Below are 27,077 nucleotides of genomic sequence, written 5' to 3' on the forward strand. Positions count from 1 at the left end.
GAAATATAAGAAGGACAATAGAAGGTTGAGGAGAGCGGCCACCCAGATGACAAAAGAGAATAACCAAAACGAAAACAATCAAGGTAAGAGTATAGCATATATAGATTTCATTGCTGATTCAGGTGCGACAGATCATATTGTGAACAAGACAATGATTCTAACCGATTTCAAAACATGCAAAAATAATGTTATTAAGAGCGCAAATAAAAACGAATTTGCAGACATTTCAATAGATGGAAAGGGAAGTCTAATATTAGAGTCGAATAGTGCAGAGAACAGTAGTTTTAAACTAACAGAGGTTTATGCAGCTAGAGATATATCAGAGAATTTACTCTCCCTAAGAAGGCTAGCTGATGCCGGATTCGGTATCTATTTAGACGATGAGACATTTAGAGTATACGAAAAGAGTACAAATAAAACGAATATGGAGGGAGACTACGAGAGACCGAACTGGGTGATCAGATTCAAAATCAATGGTAAGAGTAACGAGAGTGAAGCATTAAGAGTCACAGAAAACTATTGTTGTAGAGCAGAAATCTATCCGCATGAAGACCTTCCTAAACAACTGCAGATTGTTAGCTTTAATATAGGGTTGTCAAGACCGGAGGGAGAAAAAGGAAAGATAGAAAGCGACCCATCTGCAGTTGGAAGGGAGAAAGAACGGTCGGTGGAATCAGAATCGGAAAAGGAAAACAAGAGGTTAGAGGAGACTGAATCAGTAATAGAATGGGACACAAGTCTAATCACGAAGCAAATAACAAACATAGATGAACTAAAGACATTAGAGAGCATAGAGGATATAATCAGTAAAAACAAAATAGAGGACAACAAGCCAGAGCAAACAAAACTCAGTGAATCTATGTTGTGGCACATAAGGTTAGGTCACGCCTCACTGGGATATCTGAGGAAACTCTAAAAATTAGAGAAAGAATTAGAGAACGTAAACTTTGACGAAACTATACTGGATTGCGAAGTCTGCATAATGGCAAAAATGAACAAGTTGCCGTTCAAAGAGGTTAGATCAAAGGCACAAAAGCCTTTACAAATAATACACACAGATATTATGGGTCCAATTAAGCCGACTTCGTATCCGGGTACTAAGAGGTTCATAGTAGTGTCCGTAGACGAATATTCTAGATTAGCAAGAGCGTACCCACTAAAATCAAAACAGGAGGCAGGAGACGCGCTAGAGAGTTTCTTAATATCTGGAAAGAATTTGCTAGGGAAAGACGAAAAGGTATGCTATACAAAATCAGATCAAGGTACAGAGTACACGGGCGGAAAATTCTTAGAGATACTTAAGAGGGAGAAAATAGAGTCAGAGTTTTCGCCACCGTATACACCAGAGCACAATGGACTGGCGGAACGATTTAATGACATTTTGCAGAGAAAAATTAGAGCGGTAATATTCGACTTGGGCTTACCTAAGAGTATGTGGGAACTAGCGGTGGATGCAGCAGTGCATGCCTACAATAGATCTCCACACAGTGGGATTGATTATCAAACACCACTGAGGAAATTCTCCTTAGAAGCGAAATATCATTTTGGTCAAATCAAGAGGTTCGGTTGCATTGCTTGTATAAAGCTACCGAAGCCAGCCACAAAGTTTGATGTTAGAGCGATTGGAGCTGTGCTGGTGGGATACAAACCGACAAGCTACGTGCTTTGGCATCCAAATTCCAGAAAATTTATAGAGTCTCGGCATGTTAGATTTAATGAGAAAATAGTCTATAAAGACGTCTATAGAGAAAATCAGAAACAGGGAGAGAAAAATGACTGGAACTGCTTAACTCAATTAGAAGAAGACAAAGAAGAGCTGGAGGAAAACACAAACAAAGAGGAAAATCAGAGCGAAGCGAAGAAAAGAGGGAGACCGCCGAAACAGAAGCTAGAAGAAAATTCTGAAAGCATACAACCAGCAACCGAAACTCTAAAAGAGAACAACGGAGTAACAACTAGAAGTGAATCTAGAGGAAACAAGGAACTCAAAATAAAACAGCAAGCGCAAAACCTGCTAGACGCGTAGAGGATACAAGCTTTGCAAGATACGTTAGTATAGAAAATCAAAACGACTTGAATATAGAGGGTGAATTGAGAAATATACTCCTTGCATCTGTAAATAGAGACCCAGAGACGTATGAAGAGGCAATGACCAGTCTAGAGAGTAGAAACTGGAAAGAGGCAATTAGAGAAGAGTTAGAGTCAATGAAAACAAACAATTTCTGGGAAATAGTTAAGAGACCAGAAATGGGACCTGACAAAAGAAAACCCAACATTATTGACTCAAAATGGGTGTTCAAGAGGAAAACAGAAAGTGACGGCTCAACTAGATTTGAAGCGAGATTAGTAATTAGAGGCTTTAAAGATAGAAATGTGTACGAGCTAAAAGAGACGCATTCCCCGGTGTCGAGACTAGCAATAGTTAGAGCAGTATTGGCAATGGTAAACAAGTACGATCTAGAGGTGATTCAAATGGACGTGAAAACGGCCTTTTTGAATGGGGAGATCGAAGAGGAGATATACATGGTTATTCCAGATGGGTTAGAGGTAGATGAAACAATAAAAATAAACAAGGTCTGCAAACTTAAGAGGGCTATCTATGGGCTAAAGATAAGTCCGAACAAGTGGAATAAGAGGTTTACTGAAGAGATGATATAACTCGGTTTAGAGAACGACCCTCACGAACCATGTTTTTTTACGTGGAGAAAAGAAGGAAAATGGTTGTCGTTGCACTTTACGTTGACGATCTGCTGATAGCGGGAAACAATCAAGAGAGACTAGACGAGGTAATAAAGAGCTTATGCGGAGCCTTCGAAATGAAAAACCTGGGAGAACCAAAAGTATTTCTGGGTATGAACATAGAGAGAAATAGAGAAGGCGGAATTTTGAAAATTCATCAGAACACATACACAGAAAACATTCTAGAGAGATTCAACATGAGTCAGTGTAAATCCCAGAACACTCCAATGGTGACAAGGCAAGTAAACAACAGGTACAAAAGGTGCAAATTAGAAGAAAAGGAGCCTGAGAGTACTGTTGCGAAAGCTGAAACCAAAAGAGTACCATATAGAGAAGCCATAGGAAGCTTGATGTACTTGGCCAACGCTACTCGACCTGACATAACGTTCGCTGTAAACTATCTGTCGAGAAAACAATTGAATCCAACTGAGGATAATTGGCTAGAGGTAAAGAGAATCTTTAGATATCTAAGAGGAACGGCGAATGTAGGCATAATTTTCAGAGGAAAATCTGATACATTAGAAGCGCTGACTGATGCCAGCTTTAGAGACTGTCAGGACTCGACTTCCACTAGAGGATATGTAATTAACTTGTTCGGCGATCCGATCGTATGGAGAACTCACAAGCAATCCTACGTCATTCTGTCAACGTGTCAAGACGAATACCTGGCTATGAGCGATGATTGTCAAGAGTTGATTTCCTTGGAAAAATCCATAAGGTACATATTGGGGAAAACCCTGATGCCTGTCACTGTCTGGTGTGACAATATGTCAGCAGTGAAATCTACCATGATGGATGGCTGTCACAAACTGAAAACATTTGACGACAGTATAGAGGACATAAAGAGAAAACTAGAAGAAAGAGAAAAGACGGTGACTAGATTACATATGTCTGTGACGCATGGAGACTTTATTAGGCAATGCGTCAACCAAGGCAAAATAAGAGTGGACTGGATACCCACAAAGGAAAACTTAGCAGACATAATGACCAAACCATTGCCTCTGGAGGCACATAGTTCGCTTAGATAAGATAATAAACAAAGAAGGAAATTAGAGTCAACTTAGAGGCCTGTAGAATTTTTAGAGAATATATGTACAGTAATGTTCATCGATGCATGCACTGTGGCTAACTTTATTTTTTCAGTTTTTGTTTCTTTTCTACTCGTATTTTATGTGCCTATGGCCGGTGAAACAGTTGCACAGAAGAAATGGGAGAAACCACGACGACAGCCTCTCAGCGCTGTCATCCATGTAACCTCTGAGATCGCGAGGGCACGAATAACCTCTTTCACAAAGTGCATAACCCGTCATTTTAAGTATAAATATTTAATTTCATCATATTTATATATTCGTCGAGCCTTAAATTTTGAGTATAAATATTTAATTTTATCATATTTATATATTCGTCGAGCCTTAAATTGACGGCTTATGCACTTTGTGAAAGAGGTTATTCGTGCCCTCGCGATCTCAGAGGTTACATGGATGACAGTACTGAGAGGCTGTCGTCGTGGTTTCTCCCATTTCTCCTGTGCAACTGTTTCACCGGCCATAGGCACATAAAATACGAGTAGAAAAGAAACTAAAACTGAAAAAATAAAGTTAGCCACAGTGCATGCATCGATGAACATTACTGTACAAACATAGAACATATGCATTGACTTTGTTTTTGTTCACAGATGTAAAAATCTAGAGGAACCGGGCGGCAATGAGAGGGAGTGTTAGGTTGGCAACATTGCCGGCCCGCCTCACCGACTCTCCTTTTATCCCCCACCCTACCTACTACGCCGCGCGGTATTCACCCTCTCGCCTGTGACTTTACATGAGAGGCTTGCCGGTCCACGCCGCACGTATTATTAGAGACTGATTTGTGATATTAAGTAACTGTGATATACGAGGAAGTAAAATAAGAAGACTAGAGACCAAATATAAATAATAAAATAACTATATAAAGTGTTTATCAGAGGTAAGTCTTTTATTCAGTCCCCGGCCTCGTTCCTCGGAATCCCATGATCCAACACATATTAAATATAAAATTTAAGAAATGAAAAAATTCAGAGGGTTACTGGATAGATAAATGAACAATAATCAGCCTGAAAAATTTTTTTATCTCAATTTTTCATTTAGTTATGCATTGGTTAACGAACAATTTTATGTAGCTTGAATGTTAACATTGCAAATGCGATAATTGTTAAACTACAAACCTTAATTTTTTTTCCTCTTTCGGAGCTATTCTTCAAAAGCTTCAGAATAGATCCCCGTTGTAAAAATTAAAAAATTTTGATTTTTCAGTTTTTTATTACTAATTTTCATAGTTGCAAAATTAAAAACTTCAATTAATCATCGAAATTTTTTTTTTTTTCCTCATACTATTGATGATCCGTTTCTTTGATATCAGAAGCTGCATAGAAATAATTTTTTCAAATTTTTATCTCCTATTGTTTAATAAATTGTTATAAACAAATGAGTTGTTTATTAGATAATCGAAATTTTTTTCATGGAATTTCAATCTTTGATACAAATAATGATTTTTAGAAAAAAAATCGTTTCTTAAAAAAAATTTTTTGTAGCTTAAGAATAGTTTTGTTAAATAACAATTTTTTTCTACCACTTGTATTCAATATTAAGGAATCATTTTTTTGTTAAAAATCATGATTTATCTTGTTCTTTAATAACTGAAAAAAAATTCTGTTTTTATTCAAATTTTCATTGTTTTCTTCAATAAACAATTCGTTATAAACAATTAAATTTTTTTATTATATTTTTTTTCTTCTTCTACACAATAGAACAAAAACAACCAAGTATTGCTTCCTTATGAAAAAATCTTATATATATTTTTTATCGCATTTTAAAAATTCTTTTTTCCTTTACTTCATCAGTCCCACTTGGTTTTTAATGTTTAAACTTATTGTATCTTATAAACTCATGAAGATGGGATGGAAAAAGTTCAGACTTAATTGTTCTTTATCAAGTCAAGAATAAATTGAGCCCAAAATTGAAGATCTGACCTAATTATTTATTTAATTTATACCATTTTCTTATAAAAACAAGCGTTGAAAATTTTTTTTTCAAGCTTTATGCTTAATTATGTTATAAACTATAATAACTATGACTATATGACTTTAACTATCTTCAATCCAACGTATTATTTATCTATCGAGAATTTTAGCTAATAAATTCTAGTCAAAATCGACCCGTATACTTACGATTAAGTATCAATGGTCACCTAATGATTTTTGGAATTTATATCTTATATTCCTTATTCTAATGTTAATTCCACTTACTTATATTCGTCATTTTCGAAATATATACTACGAAATGTATTAACAAATAATTTCTCGTTCATTTTTAGTTTTTAAGGTGCTTTCGCTGTTAAATTTATCATAGTTTATAACATAATTAATCATAAAGCTTGAAAAAAAAATTTTCAACGCTTGTTTTTATAAAAAAATGGTATAAATTAAATTAATAATTAGGTCAGATCTTTAATTTTGGGCTCAATTTATTCTTTACTTGATAAAGAACAATTAAGTCTGAGCTTTTTTTTATCCCATCTCCATTAGTTCATAAGATATAATAAGCTTAAACATTAAAAATCAAGTGAGACTGATGAAGTAAAGGAGAAAAGAATTTTTAAAATGCGATAAAAAATATAAATAAATTTTTTTCATGAGGAAGTAATACTTGGTTGTTTTTGTTTCATTGTGTAGAAAAAAAAAAGAAATTAAAAAAAAAAAACTAATTGTTTATGATGAATTGTTTATTAAATGAACAATAAAAATTTGAATAAAAACAGAATTTTTTTTTTAGTTATTGAAGAACAAGATAAATCATGATTTTTAACAAAAAAATGATTCCTTAATATTGAATACAAGTGGTAGAAAAAAATTGTTATTTAACAAAACTATTTTTAAGCTACAAAAAAATTTTTTTAAGAAACAATTTTTTTTCTAAAAATCATTATTTGTATCAAAGATTGAAATTCCATGAAAAAAATTTCAATTATCTAATAAACAACTCATTTGTTTATAACAATTTCTCAAACAATAGGAGATGAAAATTTGAAAAAACTATTTCTATGCAGCTTCTGATAACAAAGAAACGGATCATCAATAATATAAAAAAAAGACCATGATTAATTGGAGTTTTTAATTTTGCAACAACGAAAATTAGTAATAAAAAACTGAAAAATCAAAATTTTTTAATTTTTTCAACGGGGATCTATTCTGGAGCCTTTGAAGAATAGCTCCAAGAAAGGAAAAAAATTCAAGGTTTGTAGTTTAACAATTATCGCATTTGCAATGTTAACATTCAAGCTGCATAAAATTGTTCGTTAACCAATGCATAACTGATTGAAAAATTGAGATAAAAAAAATTTTCAGGCGGATTATTGTTCATTCATCTATTCAGTAACCCCCTGAATTTTTTCATTTCTTAAATTTTATATTTAATGTGTTAAAATAATTTTTATTAATAAAGGGTCCGAAGTAGGCGCGGCTTACGCAGGCCAGAGCACCCGTTTTCGGCCCTATTTTCATCCCTCTGGGAAAATCACAAATATTGGTCCTACAGTTCCGGGAGTCAGGACTTTTTCTTAGGAAATTTCATCCTCTTTTTGAATCTTTTTTCAGATTTGAAATATCTCGAATGGTTTTTGAGAAATAATAAAAAAACCAAAGCCCTTTTTTATCAGTCAATTGTTTATAACTTTTGCAATTTTTGCGAGCGGCCCTTGAATTTCTTCAAAAACTTTCCACATGCGATTCCGAATCGAATGACGCCTCAACCATATTTTTAGGAGAGAAAGAAAAAGTTTTGACCTAAAAAGCACTTGTTAACTAGACTAATATGAAGAATATGGATTTCACTTTGAACAAAATAACAGCTTCTCCTTTCGAAAAAGAACTAGGCAAAATCAAGAAACTAGTGCGTACTCCGAATCGTCCGTTGGCTCAGGTTTGTCGTCGTCTTGAAGAAACGAATTCCGTCGATAATATACTTCAAAAAAGCCAAGTCAGTTTACCGAACACTGTGACAATTCTGAAAGAAAGTTCTACCGATGATTACGCCAATGTTTCTGTCTGAAAGCTCAAATGTAGATTCGGCATTCTCACAACATCCATGCCGAATAATCTTGTGTTGCTAAAAGATGGTTTGATTGTACGAATCAAAGATATATTCTGCTCAATTGATTCAGTTGAAACTATTCAGTATGTGGGAGAACCATGGAAAAAGCATACAGATATTTTTGAATATCCCACTAGTTCAAGTGATCTCTACATGTAGGAACTTATTGCCAAACCTTGAGGTTCGTAATCGATGGGATGGGGTTGAAATTCCGAAATTCGAAAGCACCGAAAGCGCAAAATAACTAATTTCTAACACCGAACAACGAATTTTGTTGAATGTATTGCAGCGAACGTGGACTCAGCTGGAAGTACAAGCCATAGAATGGTTAAAGTGTCGAATAAAAAGTTATGCGTAATTAAATTTATATATTATACGCTTTCCCAAGTCCGTGAGCAAACGACATGAGTAATAAATCGAATTAACAGTAATACTACAATATTAATGTCGAAGGTCTGATATTCTATCAAGTACAAAATTCCGAAAATTGGAAAGTCGAACGACTATTAATTCGAAAGTGTAGATGTAAGGAAAATCTGAAGAAACACTTGTGCGGTTTTGAGTTTCAGAGTTTCAGAAATTACCTTAACGAAAGTAAAAGATTCCGAATTATAAAGTTCCGAAATAGCAATGTTCCGAGAACCAAGATTCACGCTCATAGAATAGTTTACTCGACGCGTCGAGATAGCAGCACCGTTGACATCAGAACCCTTGGATCCGACAACGCTCCAATGTCAGTGCGGACTCTAGCGACAGAAATTAGAACTGCTCTCACCTCCATCTCACAGTTTTGCTATTATAACTCATGGGGCAAATAATACGAACGAAGGCAGGATAGGTTTACAACAGGCTGAATCCATATCAAATCGTGCAGGCTAGCGCACTCCATATTTCAGAATTGCTCGGAACTAAAGTATATTCTTTCTTGGCCAAAATGAGCAGACACGTATATTTCATTATGACCCAAATAAATTTCAGACGCCCGACATCGGTATTTCAAGATTATAAGGTAAATGCGGCATTTCCTGATATTTAACGTTCAATTTATGAAAAATATACGCCAACTTGGCAGTTTTCGCACTGTTCGCAAAATTCTTGTTTTGGAATAAGTAGAATCCCACACGCCGTCAAATCAGAATCGCAAAAGCAAAATTTTCAAAGTTCCAAAATAGCGATGTCAAAAACAGACACAAAATTTTGTTTCCAAATCGTTTTTTTGAGGATTTTTTGATTTTTTAATTTTGATCATAAAAAAACCGTATTCACCTTTTAATCTGAACAAATTGGTATTGAGCGTGCAAAACATAAGTTTCCGCTTATTTTGGCTAAGGAAGAACATACTTCCAGTTACGAGCAATTGTGGAATATGCATTACCTCCGCTGACCTGCATGATTTGAGATGGATTTACTCGATAGCGATTTAGATCTTCGCTATCGAAAGGATTGAGATGACACAATTCGGATCTTCACCTACAGACTGCATTTTACAAAACAAATTAAACGTCCGATACATGTGAATTCAGAAGTCCCTCTAAAAGTCCTCTTCCTGTTGAAGCGGGCAACTAAAATTTGGAAATTCATCAAATATTGATCTTTCAATACTCAAGGGAGTGTCTTTTCGATTTCGAAGTTGACTTTTATATCTCCATGTATCGAGGTCCACGTATCTCTTAACTAAAGCACTCCATTAATTATTGTTGAACAAAGTAAATTAAAATGAATATATAAAATATTGCGATTTCGTAGGTTCCAAGCCATTTTTATAATTCTGCGTAAAATTCCAATAAATTTGGGTGTTTTTGTTCAAAATTGCGTGTAGAATGAGGCTGAAAGCCCTTTTTCGTGTATGAGATACGTGGACTTCGATATTTGGAGATATATACCTCAACGTTGAAATCGATCCGGGCATCATTTACAATAAATGCAACAATCAATTTTACAGTCTCGATCAAGCTATTTCGTCCTTAACCCTTCTTTGACACACTTACTTTTGGTCACGATTTTCACACACCGGATGGTTTATCTGACCCGGAAGGTGCTTCATCCACCTGTCATTAACAACCCTTAGGTTAGTTTGGAAAATCAGGGATATATTTTGTATATTCTTTAATATGCCTGCAGAATTAAAGTTCGAAAAATATAAAATAAACTTGTTTCAATAAAATTATTGAACACTTTTGAACATATAAAAGTGAGCATTCTCTCTCGTTTTCGTCCGGGTCAAAATGTTCCGGACTGTCAACGAAGGGTTGAATGTGATTTTTTATCGTATCTTCACAGCCCACAAAAAATAGCCTTTCGAATTAAAAATAATGTAAATACTATCCGAACTAACTGATTTAATATTGGATTTGATCGGTCGAGCGGTCTTTCAGACATCCGCTGAATAAAATTTTGTTATGATCTCTCAAGAGTGGATGAATTAATTTCATAAAAATTGGTCCTTCAAAGTTTACTACATCACTCATTACGAATTCGAAGTCAAATTTTAAAAATTCAAAGTGAAACCAATGTGGTGGTCCAAAATCCATAAATTAATAACTTTCCATAAAAACTTGCTGGTATCAGAAGGTCTTGTGCGTTGGTGATCACAAATCTATCGCAGATTTCTTTTCTTGATGTTTTCATTATTTTTTCATTATTTATTACTTCACACTCATGTCCTTTATTCCTCGAATATCGATATCCAAACTAGAAACTGACTCGGGCGGTGGAAAGTTCGAGGGCTATAACCCGTGAAGACCGGTCAAATGAAACGCATCCGGTTTCATTCAATTTCTACATTTGAAACCTGATTGGTTTTATGAGAGTCGTATCAAAAAAATTGAAATAAAAGTGACACATTGGAAAAATTCAATGAACCTATTATAAATACATTTTTTTTTTTTATTAATTGTATTCCATTTTCATGAATTAAATTTATTATTTCATATTTTGTGTGTACCTTATGTGCGAAATTCATTGCAAACTGATCATGCTACATATAAGTGTGCCCAACTCTATTGACAGCTAAGGCCGTCCTCTAGTTTCTCGGGTCGAAAAAATCGATTTTTTTTTTTTTTCATAAATCACATCTACAACATGTGTAGAAAATGTGTGCCAAAGGATTTTTCGATATTCGAAGTGGTTCACAAGTTACGGCCCTGGAACGGAGCAGGAGCGCGCGCCAGGCTGCTCCGAAAGCCGAGCAGCGCTGACCATTGTATTGATATCCCTAAATCTAACTGCTACCTGAACCTTTTGTGAATTAGGCCCGAGTAAAGGGGAGCCGAGACCGTTGACAGACGCTTTCGAATATTGACTAAGACGCCGTGAAGTTTTAGTTCAGTTTTGCTGTGGCAGTTGCGAAGCGTACTATATTTTCTCTTGCGAGTCGCACGTAGCTGATTTTTTGAAAATAATTTTCAAAATGTTCAAGAAAGGAAGTAGAGACGCCCCGGCTCGTTACGATCGACCTAAAAAGCGAAAATTCGCAGGCAACCGACACACTTTTGAACAAGACAAGTCGTTTACATCGGCGTCAGCGACGAAACTTCGTCAAAATAAACATTTTGAAGTGACCGTTGAACAGACTGTTTTGTATTGTATTTTGAATTTTGTGAGTGTATTTTCAACCATTTCTTCGGCTGTTATTTGTAAAGAGTGCAAAAGTACGGTGACTTTCCATCAACGTGATATACGAGGATTGGGCTTTAAAATTTCTATGGCGTGCAAGTGTGAGAAAGAAAAAGAAATAGATTCATGCCCAAAAATCGGTAAAGCCTACGAAATAAATCGTCGCTTAGTTTTCGTGATGCGTTTGTTGGGAGTCGGTTATGAAGGCTATAGAATTTTCTGTGGACTGATGGATATGGGACAAGGTTTTGCTTTGAACACGTACTATTCCATATCAGAAAATATTCACTCAGCTTCTTCGGCCGTTTTTGATACAGTGTTGTCGATTGCGGTTAATGAAGAAAAGGAAATCCTTCAAGAACAAGGAAAAGCAGAAAATGAATTCACCGTATCTGGAGATGGCACATGGAAAAAAAGAGGATTTTCATCTTTATTCGGAGTTTCAACTTTAATTGCCAAGTACACCGGTAAAGTGGTTGATGCGTGTGTAATGAGTAGTTTTTGTGCTGGATGCAATTTGTGGAAAAATAAAAAAAATAATGATCCAGTTGGATATGCAGGATGGCTCGCTGATCATGAAGAAAATTGTACTCGAAATCATACTGGAAGTTCTGGGAAGATGGAAATAGATGCAGTTGTGAAAATGTTTTCTCGTTCAGTAGATAAACATCAAGTTCAATATACGACATACATAGGAGATGGTGACAGCAAGACATTCAAAGGTATTTTGAATGCAGAACCATATGGAGAAGATGTTGTTGTTGTAAAAAAAGAGTGTGTTGGACACGTTGAAAAGAGGATGGGGACTCGGCTCCGAAATGCAAAAAAATCTAATAAAGGCATTGGTGGGAAAGGTGCAGGAAAACTCACTGATAAATTGATTGGTGAGATGACAAAGTATTATGGATTAGCTATTCGGAGACATCCAGATTCTATCGAGGAAATGAGAAAGGAAATTTGGGCAACATTCTTTCACAAGATTTCCACAGACAGCAATCCACAGCATCAAAATTGTCCTGCAGGCGAATCTAGTTGGTGCAAATGGCGGAGAGCTGAGTTTCTCGGAGAGGCTGAGCAATTCAAACACAATAAACCGCCTCTTTCTGAAGCAGTTCAAAAAGTCATAAAGCCAATTTATGAGGATTTATCCAAAGAAGAATTGTTAAGCAGATGGCTGGGATCGGAAACTCAAAATAATAACGAGTCGCTCAATTCGTTAATCTGGACTTTTGCTCCGAAGCACCTCCATTCTGGGCCAAAAGTGGTTGAAATCGCCACGTTTCTCGCTGTCATAATCTTCAACGCAGAATTCGAAGCTATCCTGAAGACCTTGGAAACCATGGGAGTGAAAATCGGCCCACAAGCTAAAGGATATGTTCAACAGCGTGATAGCTTTCGGATCGACCGTTCAGAAAGGCGCACGAGCGATGTTGTAAAACAGGCCCGAATCGCGAAAAGAGAAGACAGAGCAGCTCTGCGTGACTTCCAAAAAGAAGAGGAAGGCCTATTGTATGGTCCAGGCATAGCAGATTGACGGTGAGATGAAATTTTTAGTATAAATCACATGCGCGAACTTTCAAACGCGTTTTTCTCGAAACACCATTTTTCGAAACGGTAACCACGATATTTCAGAAACTATTGCACCGATCTTGTTCAAATTTATACAGCATCTTTAATATGTTATAAGCCAGCGATTGAGCTAGGATTATCATGATTGCTTCGATAGTTATTTCGTACGAGCGAAAAACTTAAGAAAAAATGAGTAAAAAATAGAATGTAATTTTCAAAAGTGTATAAAAAAGTCAATTTTTGTAATTTAGAATTCACTCTAGTTCAATCGCTAGTCTTGAATATGAAGATTAAAATGCCGTTTGGTTTTTTGATTTCAGATAAGCAGAACAGCCGCAATCTTGGTCACCGTCAAGCACCTCTTTTACTTGATGTCTTCCTGTCGGCCACTATAACTGCTATTCTATTATACATTTTGACTTCAAAAAATTTGTAAAGCTTATTTAAATGTTAATAAAGATTATGCAAAAATAATGAGATTGATTATTTCGATGCTTTTCCCGTAAAAAAATTATTGAAAAAGCCATAAAAAAAACAGCCGAGAAACTAGAGGACGGCCCTTTAGGTAGGTGTGATATATATTTATATGTACCAAATTCTAATTTACGTTTTCTGAGTGCATGGGAAAAAGCCTGTGATTTGATGTAGATTTCAACGGGATAGAACAAGGGTGTTACCCTATACTAATCACGATCATAATACAAATCGTCTATTTGCGTCACGTTTATTCACACGCGTACATGATTAAATCGGGACCTTTCAGTGAGTGGACGAACGGCCCGTACGAAAAGTTTCATCCCGAAACAGGATGGCTCTACTACTATTATTCAAGTTTTCTATTGTTTATAGAAAAAAAAACGGTGAAAAAGTGTTGATTAGTGAGTCAGTGATACCAAGAGTGATATCGAGCAGCAAAAGTTCGACTATATGATGTGATCTATTCGGACATCTCCTGCATAATTACTACGCATATATGGGTCTCCACTTCAAGTAAGTTGTTTACATCGTCTAATTACAGTGATTGTTTTTCAAACGTGTAACAAATAATTGTAATCAAGCACTATCGATTTTGTAAGATTAGGTTACCGTAAAATTTTCTTTTTTTTTTCTTCTTAAATTGAATTGAACTGAATTAAATTAATTCTTAAATGTCTACAATTCGGTGAAAAGCTGAACGAAGCGTATAGACAAGAAACCAAAAATTGATCCTTTCGGATGCAATTGTTAAGTCTGTGAAATTTATCCAAATGATATTTTTTGATTTCGATTTTGACTTTATATATTTAATGAAAAATTTGCCGTGTTTATATTATATAAAAAATGTCTTTCGGGGAAATTTTATAGATTTGAAAATTGCATTCGAAAAGATCAATCTTTGGTATCTTATCCATACGCTTTGTTCGGTTTTTCACCGAATTATAGACATTTACGAATTACTTTAATTACTTCAAAAAACAACAGTGAAATAATTTTTAAAAATAGAAAGAATGAATTGCCCACTATGAAACTAGGCTAAGAAATCTTCAAATAAATAACAGTTTTTCATAAGAAAAAATGAAAAAAAATTGAAGAAGACAATCAATACAGAAAATGCGATTTTATGCTTAAAATTTGAGAAACTGATTAAATTGAAACATGAATGATTTTCAAAATAATCTTGAATGAAAGAGTATTTCGAAACAAAACTTTTAACCCCTCATTTTTTTAAATCACTTCATTCTTCAGAAAGTTATAGATAAACGAAAAAAATGGAAATATGAAAAAAAATCTAATGGGTGCATTTTTTAAGATAAAAATTAGAAAAACTCAGTTGAATTACTCATCATGAGCTCGAAATGAGAACAAAAATTAGCAAATTTGAAAATACAAAAGTCCAGCAGTGGCCGGTTTGGCATGGAAAGCCACATATATTATTTAGCATATATTCTTCATTGTCATTAAATAACAAATGAGGGTATATACTTCTTACATTGGATCTTAGAGTGTCATGTATAGTATGTATTTTACTTCCAGAAGAAACCCTCATTCATGCGCGCCAACTTTAAAATTGTAGGTACGTTAATCCGTTGCGGCTACACGGAGTCCAGTGGACTCCAGGCAAACTTTGTGGCTATTTTACGTTGAAAATACCTTTTTTCCATTATTTAGTATGTAGAAACGTACCATTGTCATTTCAAGAGATTTGCGAAAATTCGTAACTTCAAACTTCAAAAGAAATATCCTTTTCTCAAATTTCATTGAAGCTCTATTTTTTTCTTAAAAATACATTGTATTCGGAGTATAATGACGTACTTTTTTTACGATACAGCAAACATTTAATTTCGTCGATTTTTTTTTTAATGGTAAATAGTTAAATTTCGTGAATTAGCATTTTTTTTTTATTTTTTAAATAAAAAAAATAAAAAAATATTGGATAACTCAGAAGAAATGTCGAATTGAAGTTTGGCGCAAGATTCAAGTCAATGTGCCAAATAGAACGCAAAATGGATCTGTTTTTCTGCGTGGGGTCCGCTGGACCCCATTTGACCGTTAAATTATTATTAGAAGGTGTGACCGCAACGGGTGAAAGTTGATATTGGGGTTATCTGGACCTCAAGTTAATGACTATGGTTAAATAAAATAAATTCGTGGAAGTACTAATATCTAACGTCTTGTTGAATACAGATAATGTGTCATTGAATATTGCACATTCAAATAATATCAGTATCTAGTTTCTTGAGTGAATTTTTCTATAATCATAAATTTTAAAAGATATCAGTAAAAGAAAAGTTAATCAAACATCTAGTTTTCACTGCATCGTTAATCACGGCATCCATCACCAAGTGCCGTAGAGCGTCAACGTGCTACAGTTTGTTTTGCCTGCTACCCTACTTCTTCGTTCCTTATTATCTATAGGACAGGTACGCTGTCGACTCTTAGCTTCGAACGAAACGTGCAGTAAACAACGCAAAATATAGTCATTTCTCGCGGCGCCAGTCTTAAAACTATATGAGCGCGGCCACGCCACCTGGGTGTTAGCACCCTCTTTCATTATGAATCTTTAGTCGAAACGTGTATGATCGGTTGTCGCGCTGCTTTGTTGCTATTCTTTCGTGAACCGTGCTACGCATCGTCCGCCAAGTTATAGATTTCACTTTTGCGTGTACATTTTATTATATCATTGACTATTTCAAGAAGTGTTCGTTGGATTTATTGTTTGATTATTTGTGTAGTGTATTTTACGATATTAATCATGAACTAAATTATGTTTGAACTGTGGAATGTTTTTATTTTTTGTGGACTTTTTTAAAAGATATATCGTAGTTAACTTGTATTTCAAACTACATAACGTAGACTAATTGTTAAGCTGTTTTGTGGTAATATTATTTCTTTTGTTATTTTATCTATATGATCTTCCGTGTTTCACAATGCCTCCTCGGCCTCATGGCAATGCAAGAAGACATTTTCCGCGGAACAAGCGAGTACTGGATGGAAGAATTTTTCGTATCAACAAGACAGGAAACACAGGCGTTATGTGAGAATTATCTAGATATTTGTATCGTATATCAATCGGTGGTGATTGCATGGTACTATAAATTTATTGTCAATAAACCGACTGGTTTTGTTTGTTCGTCATCGATAACGAAAAAATATTTTTGCGGTATTCTAAGAGTGACGAGTGACGAGGAGGCCATCGAAGTAATATGTTATTCCCGGATCGGATGGAAGGGCGAGGGGGGGGGGGGGGCAATACTTGTGAACACTTTTTTCTTATTGTTAGATAAATTCTGCACGTACTGTCACGGCGTATCTTTAAAGTCATTTTAATGAAAGGTTTTATTTTTTATTATTTTTTTTTGGTAATTTAACTTACCGTTACTTCCCTACTTTATTTTATTGTAATTCAACTCAGATTTTACAGTGATTCATTCGAATTTGAGTTCATATTCGATCATTTAAATTAGATTCTCATACTTCTTGTTATTGCAAATAGAATCATTTGGATCAAAATTATTATTCTCGATTCAGGGAAAACATGGAAATCAGGGATCATTATTATTATTCTTCCCTGCGAATAATGTAAATTCTGAAAAAATAGACTCTAAAATTAATCGATAAAAATCGTGTTGAGAAGTAAAGTGCTTCTCGATCGGAAATTTTCGTAGTAGGTATGTACGAAAGGACTTTTTGAAAAATCTTGTGACAATGGAACAATACTACCCAGCTATATTTCATCGATTAGCGATGAGCACCTACAATATTTCTATAATTTCCAAGTATTCTCCACATAAATAGTAAATTATGCGGCATACCTATAAAGTAGGTTTTTTCATGCGAGGATAACAATTTTTTGTACGAGCTGAAGGCGAGCCGAAAGCGAGTAATGAAATTATTATTCGTGCCAAAATTAATAATAATAAAAATTATAATATTAAAAAATCGGTATCGGGCGTGAAAACTTCAATTGGGTAATAATGAAATATACATGTCCGCTTATTTTGGGCGTGTAAGAATTTTGGAATACGACCTGTGCTGGCCTGCATGATTTGAGATAAATTCGGCCTATATGCCTATTGTCAGTTATTAATCTAAATTGTACATAGCACCCCGGTTGTTTTTATTTTACGAGTTACCTGATCGCTTTCTGATCTGGGATTATATTTATATTCGATCGTAATGAACTTTTTCACAGTTACTTGCATTGCGGAACACCGTTTTGTAAAGGGACCGCAAAAATATTGCCTGATAGTGAAAACTTGGTTGCGGTAGAGGACCATTCCGACTGCTGCTTTGAAGACCGTTATGCCGAAGATGTGGCTGACTTTAAAGAAGCCCTTAAATCTGCGCTCAAAAGACAGTATTGGAAGCTCCGAGTCCTTTACGACAATACTGTTGAAATGTGAGTATTGGTTTTAGTCATTTTCACAATATAAATATAAATTACGTATATTTGGTCTTTTTGACACTTCGATTACCGGCTATTTTGCAAGAAGTTGCCCTGGTTGATTCGACGTTGTCTTATATATCCCTAAATATCGAAGTCCGCGTATTTGAAACGCCGAAGATGGCTTAACAGTCCCATTTCATTCATAATTCTCAACAAAAACACTCCGATTCATTTTCATTCGACGCAGAAGTACAAAAATGAATATTGTTCACAATAATGAAAAAAGAATGCTGTACATTTTTTAGCTCTTAATATCATTGTTTATTCTATTTTTCTCTGTCTGTCTCGAGGAGACGAGCATCCTGCGTGGCCGGGAGGTATGTCCACTCCGTGCGACTTTCTCTTTCTCTTCTCTCTCTGCCTCTGCGTTATGTCCCCGCCATGCGATTTTCTCTCTCTCTCCTCGTCTGTTTATCGCATGAAGGGGGCTTAACGCTATTTCCCTTACTTGACAAAATATATTCTATTTCTGTTTTAAGTAATAACAACACAAAAATAATATTAATTTATAATTTCGTATTTTTCGGAAAAAAAGAGATAAAAAATCGCGTGGAGGGGGCTTGACGCTATTTTCCTGACGTGATAAAAATATACAAATATAAGCAACATAAATCTCTAAATCGAATTACATTCAGAATTAACGAAAAAGCGTAAGGAACTTCATTTCTGACGGGAGCCCCCCGACCGCACACGTTTTTTTCGACTTTGGAATATCATAACTTGACAAAACATTAGTATTCTTAAGAGAATGAAACGTATTTTTGTGGAGAATTGAACACTCTACAAAAAAGGTTTGCTGTCATTTTATAATAAACTACTCTTTCAAAAGTTATTTAAGGTTCGTAAGTATCTTTTGACCTCAAAAATTTGACAGTATTATTTTTTCGTCATTTGTAATAAAATTTTCAACTCTCATATTGAAAAAAATAGTCGACTGTTTATGCAATCTAATGTACGCAGTAATGTTTATCAACGTTTCCGGTGGCTTACTTTTTTTTTTTTTTTAATCAGAACTGGAACGAGTTTGTAATCAATCACTTTGTAGCCAAATTTTATCTGCAAATGACTAGCGACGCAAGTGAATGGAGAAACAAACGATACATTAATCATAGAAACGTAAAATTTATATATATGCAAAGAAAACTCGTTTCAGTTTTAATTCCGAAACATTGTATGCATGGAGTCTACGCACGACAAAAGTGAAACTTCTTGCAAATTAATTGTCAAGAGAAATAATCTATTGATATCTTCTTATTCGAGATGAACCAAAATAATTGGTAAAAGTAAGGATGAGGATGATAAGTATGATCTGAAATGAAAAAAAAAAATTGTTGCGTCAATGGTTAGCCGTTAACAAACTGAGAAATAGACAAACATAGGCAGCGGTAGGAGAATTCAGTAGCATCACTGCTGCATTATTTCTTAGCATGCTACACAGAATTTAAGGCTGGCTTGGGGGGATGGAGGAACGCAGCAAACTTGGGTTAAATTCTCCGCGGGAAATTTAATTGGGTACACCGTTTGACACTTAGGTTACTAATATATTACGTATAACATATGTCATGAACATGACTGTTATATTAGCATTTCGTTCTTCATGTGATATTTCTGCCATAAAATTAAAAAAGCCGTTTTTGAGAAGAAGCGTATAACTCGGGTCAGAAAACTGGATAATTCATTGGAATTCTGGAATCATGGAATGTAAATTGGTCACAGACGATGCACCTTGACCTCGTGCTGCAAGTTCGTACTCGTCGGATACCGCATACTTTCGCTATTGCTACACAATATACTATTTACCAGTCTTTACCGATTATCTACAATAAAAAGACATAACATTATAATATGGCAAATAATCTCCACTGTTGTAACTGATTTTAACTGCTGTTATCGTTACTATCACAATAATAGGTTTCCCAGAGAAATTCGAATACGAGTACCATTCCACACTATTGTTGACTCAATGAAACGATGGCGAAAATACACATATCCGCCATGCCCGAACAGTCTAGAAGAAATGGCCCGTCAACTAGCTGATCCAGAAAACCAACGCATATTGGAATATGCAGAAGGCCGCCTGGTAACCAAGACAATCCGGGATCATGAGCAAAACATACATTTATTGATATACGAAAGCCAATTTATTGAAGAGGAATTCCAAAATTTAACAAGGATATTTATAGATGGAACGTTCCAGACGACGCCTCGAGTTGCAGGTGTCTACCAACTCGTTTCACTCCTAGGCGTTAGACATGATCACGTAAGATGCTCTAAAGTTACATATATACAATTATCCCACTTATTGTTCGAATTTTCTGTCACTAATTGACTACATTGATTCAAGGCCATACCGTTTGCTCACATCTTGATGTCCAAAAAAATAGAAGGCAGCTACAGGGCTGTTTTAAACGAAATCAAGAGGATCACGAACACTGCGCATGTAACTGTCGTCATGACAGATTTCGAGGTGGCATTACGTAACGCCTGCCGATACGTATTTGAAAATGCTATGATCACAGGCTGCAGTGTGCATTATGACCGGGTACAAAAAATTATTTCTTTCGACATCACAGTGTTAACTATACATGGGGTTCATCACTGATAAAACATCTTCTAGCCTGAACCTTGCTATCCTATTCCACCTTTCCTCTTTCAACCCCTTCTTGAGGTACCCCGGAATTCCCTCCCCCTTTATGAATTTGTAGTCTCTGTTACTTCTCGACTCTCCTATCCTACTCCATCTCTCCGTTTCCTGCCTTTTCCTCTCTATCTTCACTATCTCCTCCCCCCTCATCTCTCCTTTTTCCCATTTACTCTCAACCTCCTTTAGGTCCCATCCACTTTCTACGTAGAAGGCCTTTCTCTCTGCTTCCCACCCGCGAAGCTCCTTATCCGCCCTAACCCCTCTTCTCATCTCCATCCTACACCTCCACGCAAGCTGCCCCCCCCCCCCTCCTCTACCCTTTTCTCATAGTTACACGCCCTCATACCTGCCCTCCCTTCTAGTTAGTCTCTTTGCAGTTCCTCCCTAATCAGATACCCCGCCACCCTTCTTGACACCCCCAACACCCACCTAAGGTATCTGTCCTGCCGATTCTCTACCTCCTCCCTTCTCTTCCAACCCCATACCTCTACCCCGTAGCTAACCACTGACCATACCAGCCTATCGAATAGCCATAATCTCCTACCCTAGTCACTCTCAAACCTCCTCTTCCCTATCCCCCAGACCTGCCCTAACAATTTCGCTCCCTTCTTCACCCTCTCCCTGACATGCTCCCCCTGGTCACCGTTCGCTCTCACCACGTAACCTAAATAAACGTACCTGTCTACCTCTTCAATCTCTTTACCCAGCCAGTTCCAAAAGACCCTCCTTTTCCTACCCCCTCCCTTCCTACACCTCATTATTTTTGTTTTCGCAATATTTACCTCCAGCCCTTTCTGCCTAACGTACCTTTCCAGTGTCCTAACAGTCCCCTTCATGTCGTCCTCGTCCTTCGCCAGCAGTGCTACGTCGTCAGCGTATGCCAGCGTAAACACCCTCTTTCCCCCCGCAAGCTCGACTGTGCCCCACCTCCCCCTTTCTAATTCCTCATCTATATCCGCCATAAAGAGCACAAAGAGAAGCGGGCTCAACGGACAGCCCTGTCTGACTCCCTTCATCGTCCAAAACCTCTCCCCGACCTCTTTCCCTACTCTCACCCTACACCATGTCTCCCTTAATACCTCCTCACACCTATTTACTAGTCCTTACCTGACTCCTCACTTTCTCATGGCCTCGCAGAGCTTACTCCTGTCCACTGAGTCAAAGGCCGCCTTAAAATCTACGAACATGACTATCATCTTCCCCTTTTCCCTAGCTATCTCCCTATTTATCAAATAATTTAACACATAAATGTTGTCTATGGTCCCTCTCCCTTCTCTGAAGCCCACCTGACTTTCTGGCAACACCCCCCCCCCCCCCTCCACTTCTTCCCTCAATCTCCTCTCTAGAATCCCTACGTTAATCTTAAACGCCGAATGCGTAAGCGATATCCCCCTTTAGTCCCCCACCTTGCTTCCATCACCTTTTTTTACTACCGGCACTACCACTCCTGCTTTCCACCCCTCCGGCTACCCTTCCCCTTGCCATACCCTATTGCATAGCCTCCAGAGTTCCTTAATGACCTCTTCCCCCCCATATTTCCAGGCCTCGTTCGGGATCCCGTCCTCACCCGTCGCTTTATCATCCCTAAGACTCCTCACCATATCTCTAACCTCCTGCATTGTTATGTCCCCCTCTTCTCCTATTGCCCCCTCGCCATTTCTTCTACCTGTGTTTATCACTCTGCCCTCATCGACCCCTCCCAGAGCTTTTTTAAAATAATTGCCCCACTCCTCTATTTTTATGTCCCTATTTACCTCCTTTCTCTTTTTCCTGCCTACGTTCACTACTTACCAAACGTCCCCTTCTGTCCTTGCTGACTTTACCCACTCCTCCCAACTATCCCTATCCTTTTTCTTTTTTCCTTCACATATCCTCTTATATTTTTTCTTTACTATCAGGTATTCCTTCCTATCTACCTCCCCCTTTCTGAACTTCCTTAGGGCTTTTCTCAGCAACTTTTTCTCTTCCCTGCACTCCCCATCCCACTATCCCGCGCTACCTTTCAGCCCTTCCTGTACCTGCTCTGTCCCTTCTATTGCCGCCTTGACGTTATCTTTCAACCTTTCCCAGTCCTGCTTCAGCCCTTCTAAACTTTCCTCCCCTTTCCTAAAACCCTCTCTGAAAATCTTCCTGCCCTCCTCAGTCCATACGCCCTTGCCTCTCCGCGCCGACTCCCCTCCTGCTTTCCTTCCCGCACCGCTACCTTTAACTTCTGCCCCAACTACCACCGGCATGTGGTCCGAGTCCACCCTTTCTTCTACTCTTCGTTCTACCACCTTATCTCTGATTTTTTCCTCTATCAAGACCAGGTCTATGACCGAACACCCTCTCTTCCCTACGAAGGTCCATTCCCCCTCTTCGTCCCCCCTAATACACCCATTTGCTATAGCTCACCCTCTCTCATCTATAAACTCGCACAGCTCTTTCCCCTCTTTGTTCACTACCCTATCCTTCGACTTTCTTTCGCGCGTTTCCGTTAGACCGTCTTCGTCCGCCAACCCCCCCCCCCCCCCCCCCTAGTGTTCCCGTTCGCGCATTAAAATCTCTCCCGATGATCGCCCTATCCTCTCTAGCCTCCTCCATCCACCTCTTCATTAACCCCTTCTTCCTATCCAGGTCCCCACTTACATACACCCCCACCACCCACCACCACTCTGACCCTAGCTTCACTTCTCTCGCTACCCAGCCCTCCGTGTCCCAATCCCCCAATCTTCCTAACTCTATGCCCTCCTTTACCCCCACGACTATTCCTCCCTTCGCTCTTCCCCTGCCGCCCGCACTCGTCGTCTCTTGGATGTCCCACCTGAATCCTTTTTTCCAGCTACCGCTTATCCCCTCCCATTTTCTTTTATCCACCCACGTCTCTAGCATCACTACATCCCACTCCTTTGATCCTTTCCAGAACCCCTCATCCTTATTCCTCACTCCCGCTACATTCCAGAACCCTATCTTGAACACCCTGTCCCCCCCCCCCTCTGCCCCTCCCCCTTCCTAGACCCGGCCTCCCCATCACCTCCCCCCCCCCCTACTCGTTTCCCTCCTGCATTCTCCACCCCCCTTTTGCCTCATCCCAGAGTCGTACTCTCTCATTGACCCACATTTTCATATACCCTATTTTGACCCTATTTCCCTTCTCCCTCTCCTTGAACGCCTCTTCCATGATTAGCCTCTTTACTCTCCTCTCTTTCCATGTTGAATCATCTTCAATTCTTACTTTTTCCCCCCTCAGTCTACTTTTCGCTAGCATTACTTCCCTTTTCTCTTCTAGTCCTTCCAGCTCTACTAAGACCATCCCCTTTCCTTCCCTATCTTTCCCCCCTATCTTTCTCATTCTCTGAATTCCCCCCTTTACCCCTATTTTATGCCAGACTCTATCGATCTCTTTCCCCCAATCCTCATCTTTCAACTCCACCCCTTTTACGATAACATTTCGTCTCCTATTTTCCCGTTCCCTTTTCTCTGCATCTAGCTCTAGCTTCCTAACCCTCCTTTCCGTTTCCCTGCTGCCGGCCTCCCCTTCCCCTTCTGCGCTCTCTCCCCCTGCCATTTCTCTCTTTTTCGCCTCTAGCTCCAACTTCTTTAGCCTTGCTTCTAACCCTGCAACTCTTTCTCTAATCAGCCTCTGCTCCTCCTTCCACATCTTCCTAAGCTCCTCCCTCTACTTTCTACCCTCATCCCTAAGGTCGTCAACCCTTTCACCTACCTTTCTACATTCCTCCTTTATCCTATTGTCAATCCTCTCCAACTTTCTGAGTATTCCCTTCATATCCTCTCCCTTTGTCGGAGACCTCGCCAAGAGCTTGCTTCTCTTAAAAATCTCACTCTCCTCCTTCTCTCTCGCTAACATGAGTTCGCTCGCCGTCTCCCTCTCCTTTCTCGCGACCCTTCCCAGCTGCAGTCTACTCTGGCTTAATACTCTTTTCGAGGGCTCCGCCTTACCATCTATCATGCTCCCTTACCGACGCCTTTCAATACGAAAGAATGCTATTCGGACTAAGCGGCTCACCGGGAACCTTCCAACAGCTGATGGACCGACTAAAGGAACGTTTGCGAAGAAAACTGATATCATCAGCGTGCGAAGATTATATGATAAAATATTCGCGTACTTAGACGATTGGATAATCGCGACGAAAACGTTCACGGATCACGTCTTTTTACTAAGAATCCTAATTGACGTTCTTATCAACGCTCAGTTGGTAATAAATTTCGAGAAGAGTAAATTCGCCGTTCACGAAGTGAAGTTTCTGGGCTTCATCGTGGACAAGGACGGGCTCCGACCAGACCCGAAAAGATCAAACCAATCCTCGGAATTAAAAGACCGACAAACCGCCGAGAGCTGAGAAGATTTAACGGAATGGTGAATTGGTACCATCGGCATCTTAAGGACATTGCACTTGTGCCGGGCCCATTAAATAAGCTCACCAGTGTAAATGTACCGTGGTATTGGGGAAAGACTGAAGAAACGGCGTTTCAAGAAATTGAGAAAGCGCTTGAAAACATGCCAACGCTTTCAGCGCCAGACCCCGCACTACCGTATATTTTATACACAGACGCGTCAGACACCGGACTCGGCGCTATACTCGTGCAGCAAGACGCCGACAAGGAACACTTAGTATACCGCTTGAACCGAGCGCTCAAGGGAGCGGAGAAACGGTATACAACAACAGAGAAGGAATGCCTCGCAATAGTGTGGGCCGTGGAAAAATTGCGCGGCTACCTCGAAGGATCACCGTTCATAGTGATCACGGACCATAATTGTTTAAAATATCTGGTCTCGATGAAGAACCCCTCTACACGTTTGGCACGATGGGCACTGAAATTACTTTCACACAAAATAACGATCGAATATCGAGTCGGATCGGAAAACGAAGCGCCAGGCTACTTCTCGTGGCAACACGAGGGAGAGACAGAAGAAGCCACGTGGGACGAGATCCTCAAGACAGTCGACACCAACACACGGCTGAGGTATTTAAAAACAAGCGACTGGGTAGATCGACGAATTGCCCTCGTCAAAGAATACCCGGAACGATGTCTAGATTTTCGTGTTGACGAAAACGAAAAGCTATTCCATTGCCACCCGCACCCACTCAAAAGTATCCTGCAGGACAAATCTGCGTGGAAATTATGCGTGCGTGACGACGAAATACCGACGATCATTGAGAAGAATCACTGTTCACTAACAGCAGGTCACTTCGGCATACAGAAGACTTACCTACGAGTATGTGAAAAATACTATTGGCGGGCAATGTACCGAGACATTAAAGAGTACGTACGGGGATGTACAGTCTGTTTACAAACAAAAGCCGTAAACACCAAGAAGACCGGTGAGATGGGAATCTGTGAATATCAATATCCATGGCAATGTATCTCTGTGGATATGATCGGACCGCTGCCACGCTCAAAACGAGGTAAAACTGCATTGCTGGTTGTATTAGATTGTTATTCTAGATGGCTGGAATGCGTACCCCTCGCTGCAGCTAACGGCAAGGCAATCGCAGAATCGCTCAGGAAGATATTTCATCGATGGGGAGCACCTAAACAACTGCTCTCGGACAACGGCATCGAATTCGCAAATTCTCACCTAGCGACACTTCAAGAGGAATTCGGACTCGAACACCTGTTCACGCCCGTTTACTACCCGCAGGCGAATCCGGTAGAAAGGGTAAACAGAAATCTCAAGTCAATGCTAGCAGCATGCTTGAAGGACACGACACACGACGAATGGGATAATTGCATGAGTCAGCTGACGTACGCGTACAATACCGCAACGCACTCATCGCTCGGGGTAAGTCCGTTTTATTTCGTACACGGCTGGGACCCCCGGGTCTCCAGTAAGGACTACGATCCGCAAATAAACGGCCCGCAGACCCCTTGGCTCGAGAGAATCTCAAAAATCGACGAATTGCGTCACTGGATTGAATTAAAAATGCGAGAAGCGCAATCTAAACAAGCCGCGCAATATAATTCGCGCGTGAATCCGGATGGGCCGAATCTTCGACGTGGAGACCGCGTATATTATTCGAACAATAAACTGTCCAACAAATTGAACAAATACAGCTCGAAACTTGCACCTAAGTTTCTCCCGGGAAGAATAAAACATGCCGAATCCCCCTTGGTCGTAACCCTCGAGAACGACCAGGGAAAATAAATCGGAAAATACCACATATCAGATCTAAAGATACCGCGAAGCAGTCCACGCGCGATGAAAAACATACACTAAACTCAAAAATTTCTCAGATGACTGGTGAAGACGCCTGAGATGCATCGACGTGGAAGCGGGAGAACTAGACCGAGATGCCCGAGGGTACATTTTCCGCCGGAGTACGCCGACTGGGAACCGCCGGCGAGCACCCTCCGGGCGACGGAAGCCGCTGCTGCAAGGAGGCAACAGAACGAGGTACCAAGGAGCACCCTGGAACAAGCATACCGGCCTCGAATGCCGATGCCGCTGCCTTCAGCC

General features: G+C 38.7%; 2 protein-coding genes across 3 annotated transcripts in view; one reads left to right on the forward strand and one right to left on the reverse strand.

Annotated features, from left to right (window-relative positions):
* The window catches only part of LOC124414949 (regulating synaptic membrane exocytosis protein 1-like), a 946,547-nt gene that overhangs the window by 867,429 nt on the left and 52,041 nt on the right, over positions 1 to 27,077 (reverse strand). The window lies entirely within an intron of this gene.
* On the forward strand, positions 10,879 to 13,448 carry LOC124414663. 2 transcript variants are annotated; one of them, XM_046895684.1, is made up of 3 exons: positions 10,879 to 11,612; positions 12,696 to 13,013; positions 13,367 to 13,448. In XM_046895684.1, the coding sequence occupies exons 1-2, from the start codon at positions 11,272 to 11,274 to the stop codon at positions 13,009 to 13,011; spliced, it is 657 nt and encodes a 218-aa protein (XP_046751640.1). In that variant the 5' UTR covers positions 10,879 to 11,271; the 3' UTR covers positions 13,012 to 13,013; positions 13,367 to 13,448. The 2 variants fall into 2 exon arrangements, with proteins under 2 accessions (XP_046751640.1, XP_046751639.1); XM_046895683.1 differs by lacking the exon at positions 13,367 to 13,448 and having other exon boundaries at positions 12,696 to 13,163.

This window comes from Diprion similis, chromosome 14, assembly GCF_021155765.1.
Source record: "Diprion similis isolate iyDipSimi1 chromosome 14, iyDipSimi1.1, whole genome shotgun sequence".
Taxonomy (NCBI): domain Eukaryota; kingdom Metazoa; phylum Arthropoda; class Insecta; order Hymenoptera; family Diprionidae; genus Diprion; species Diprion similis.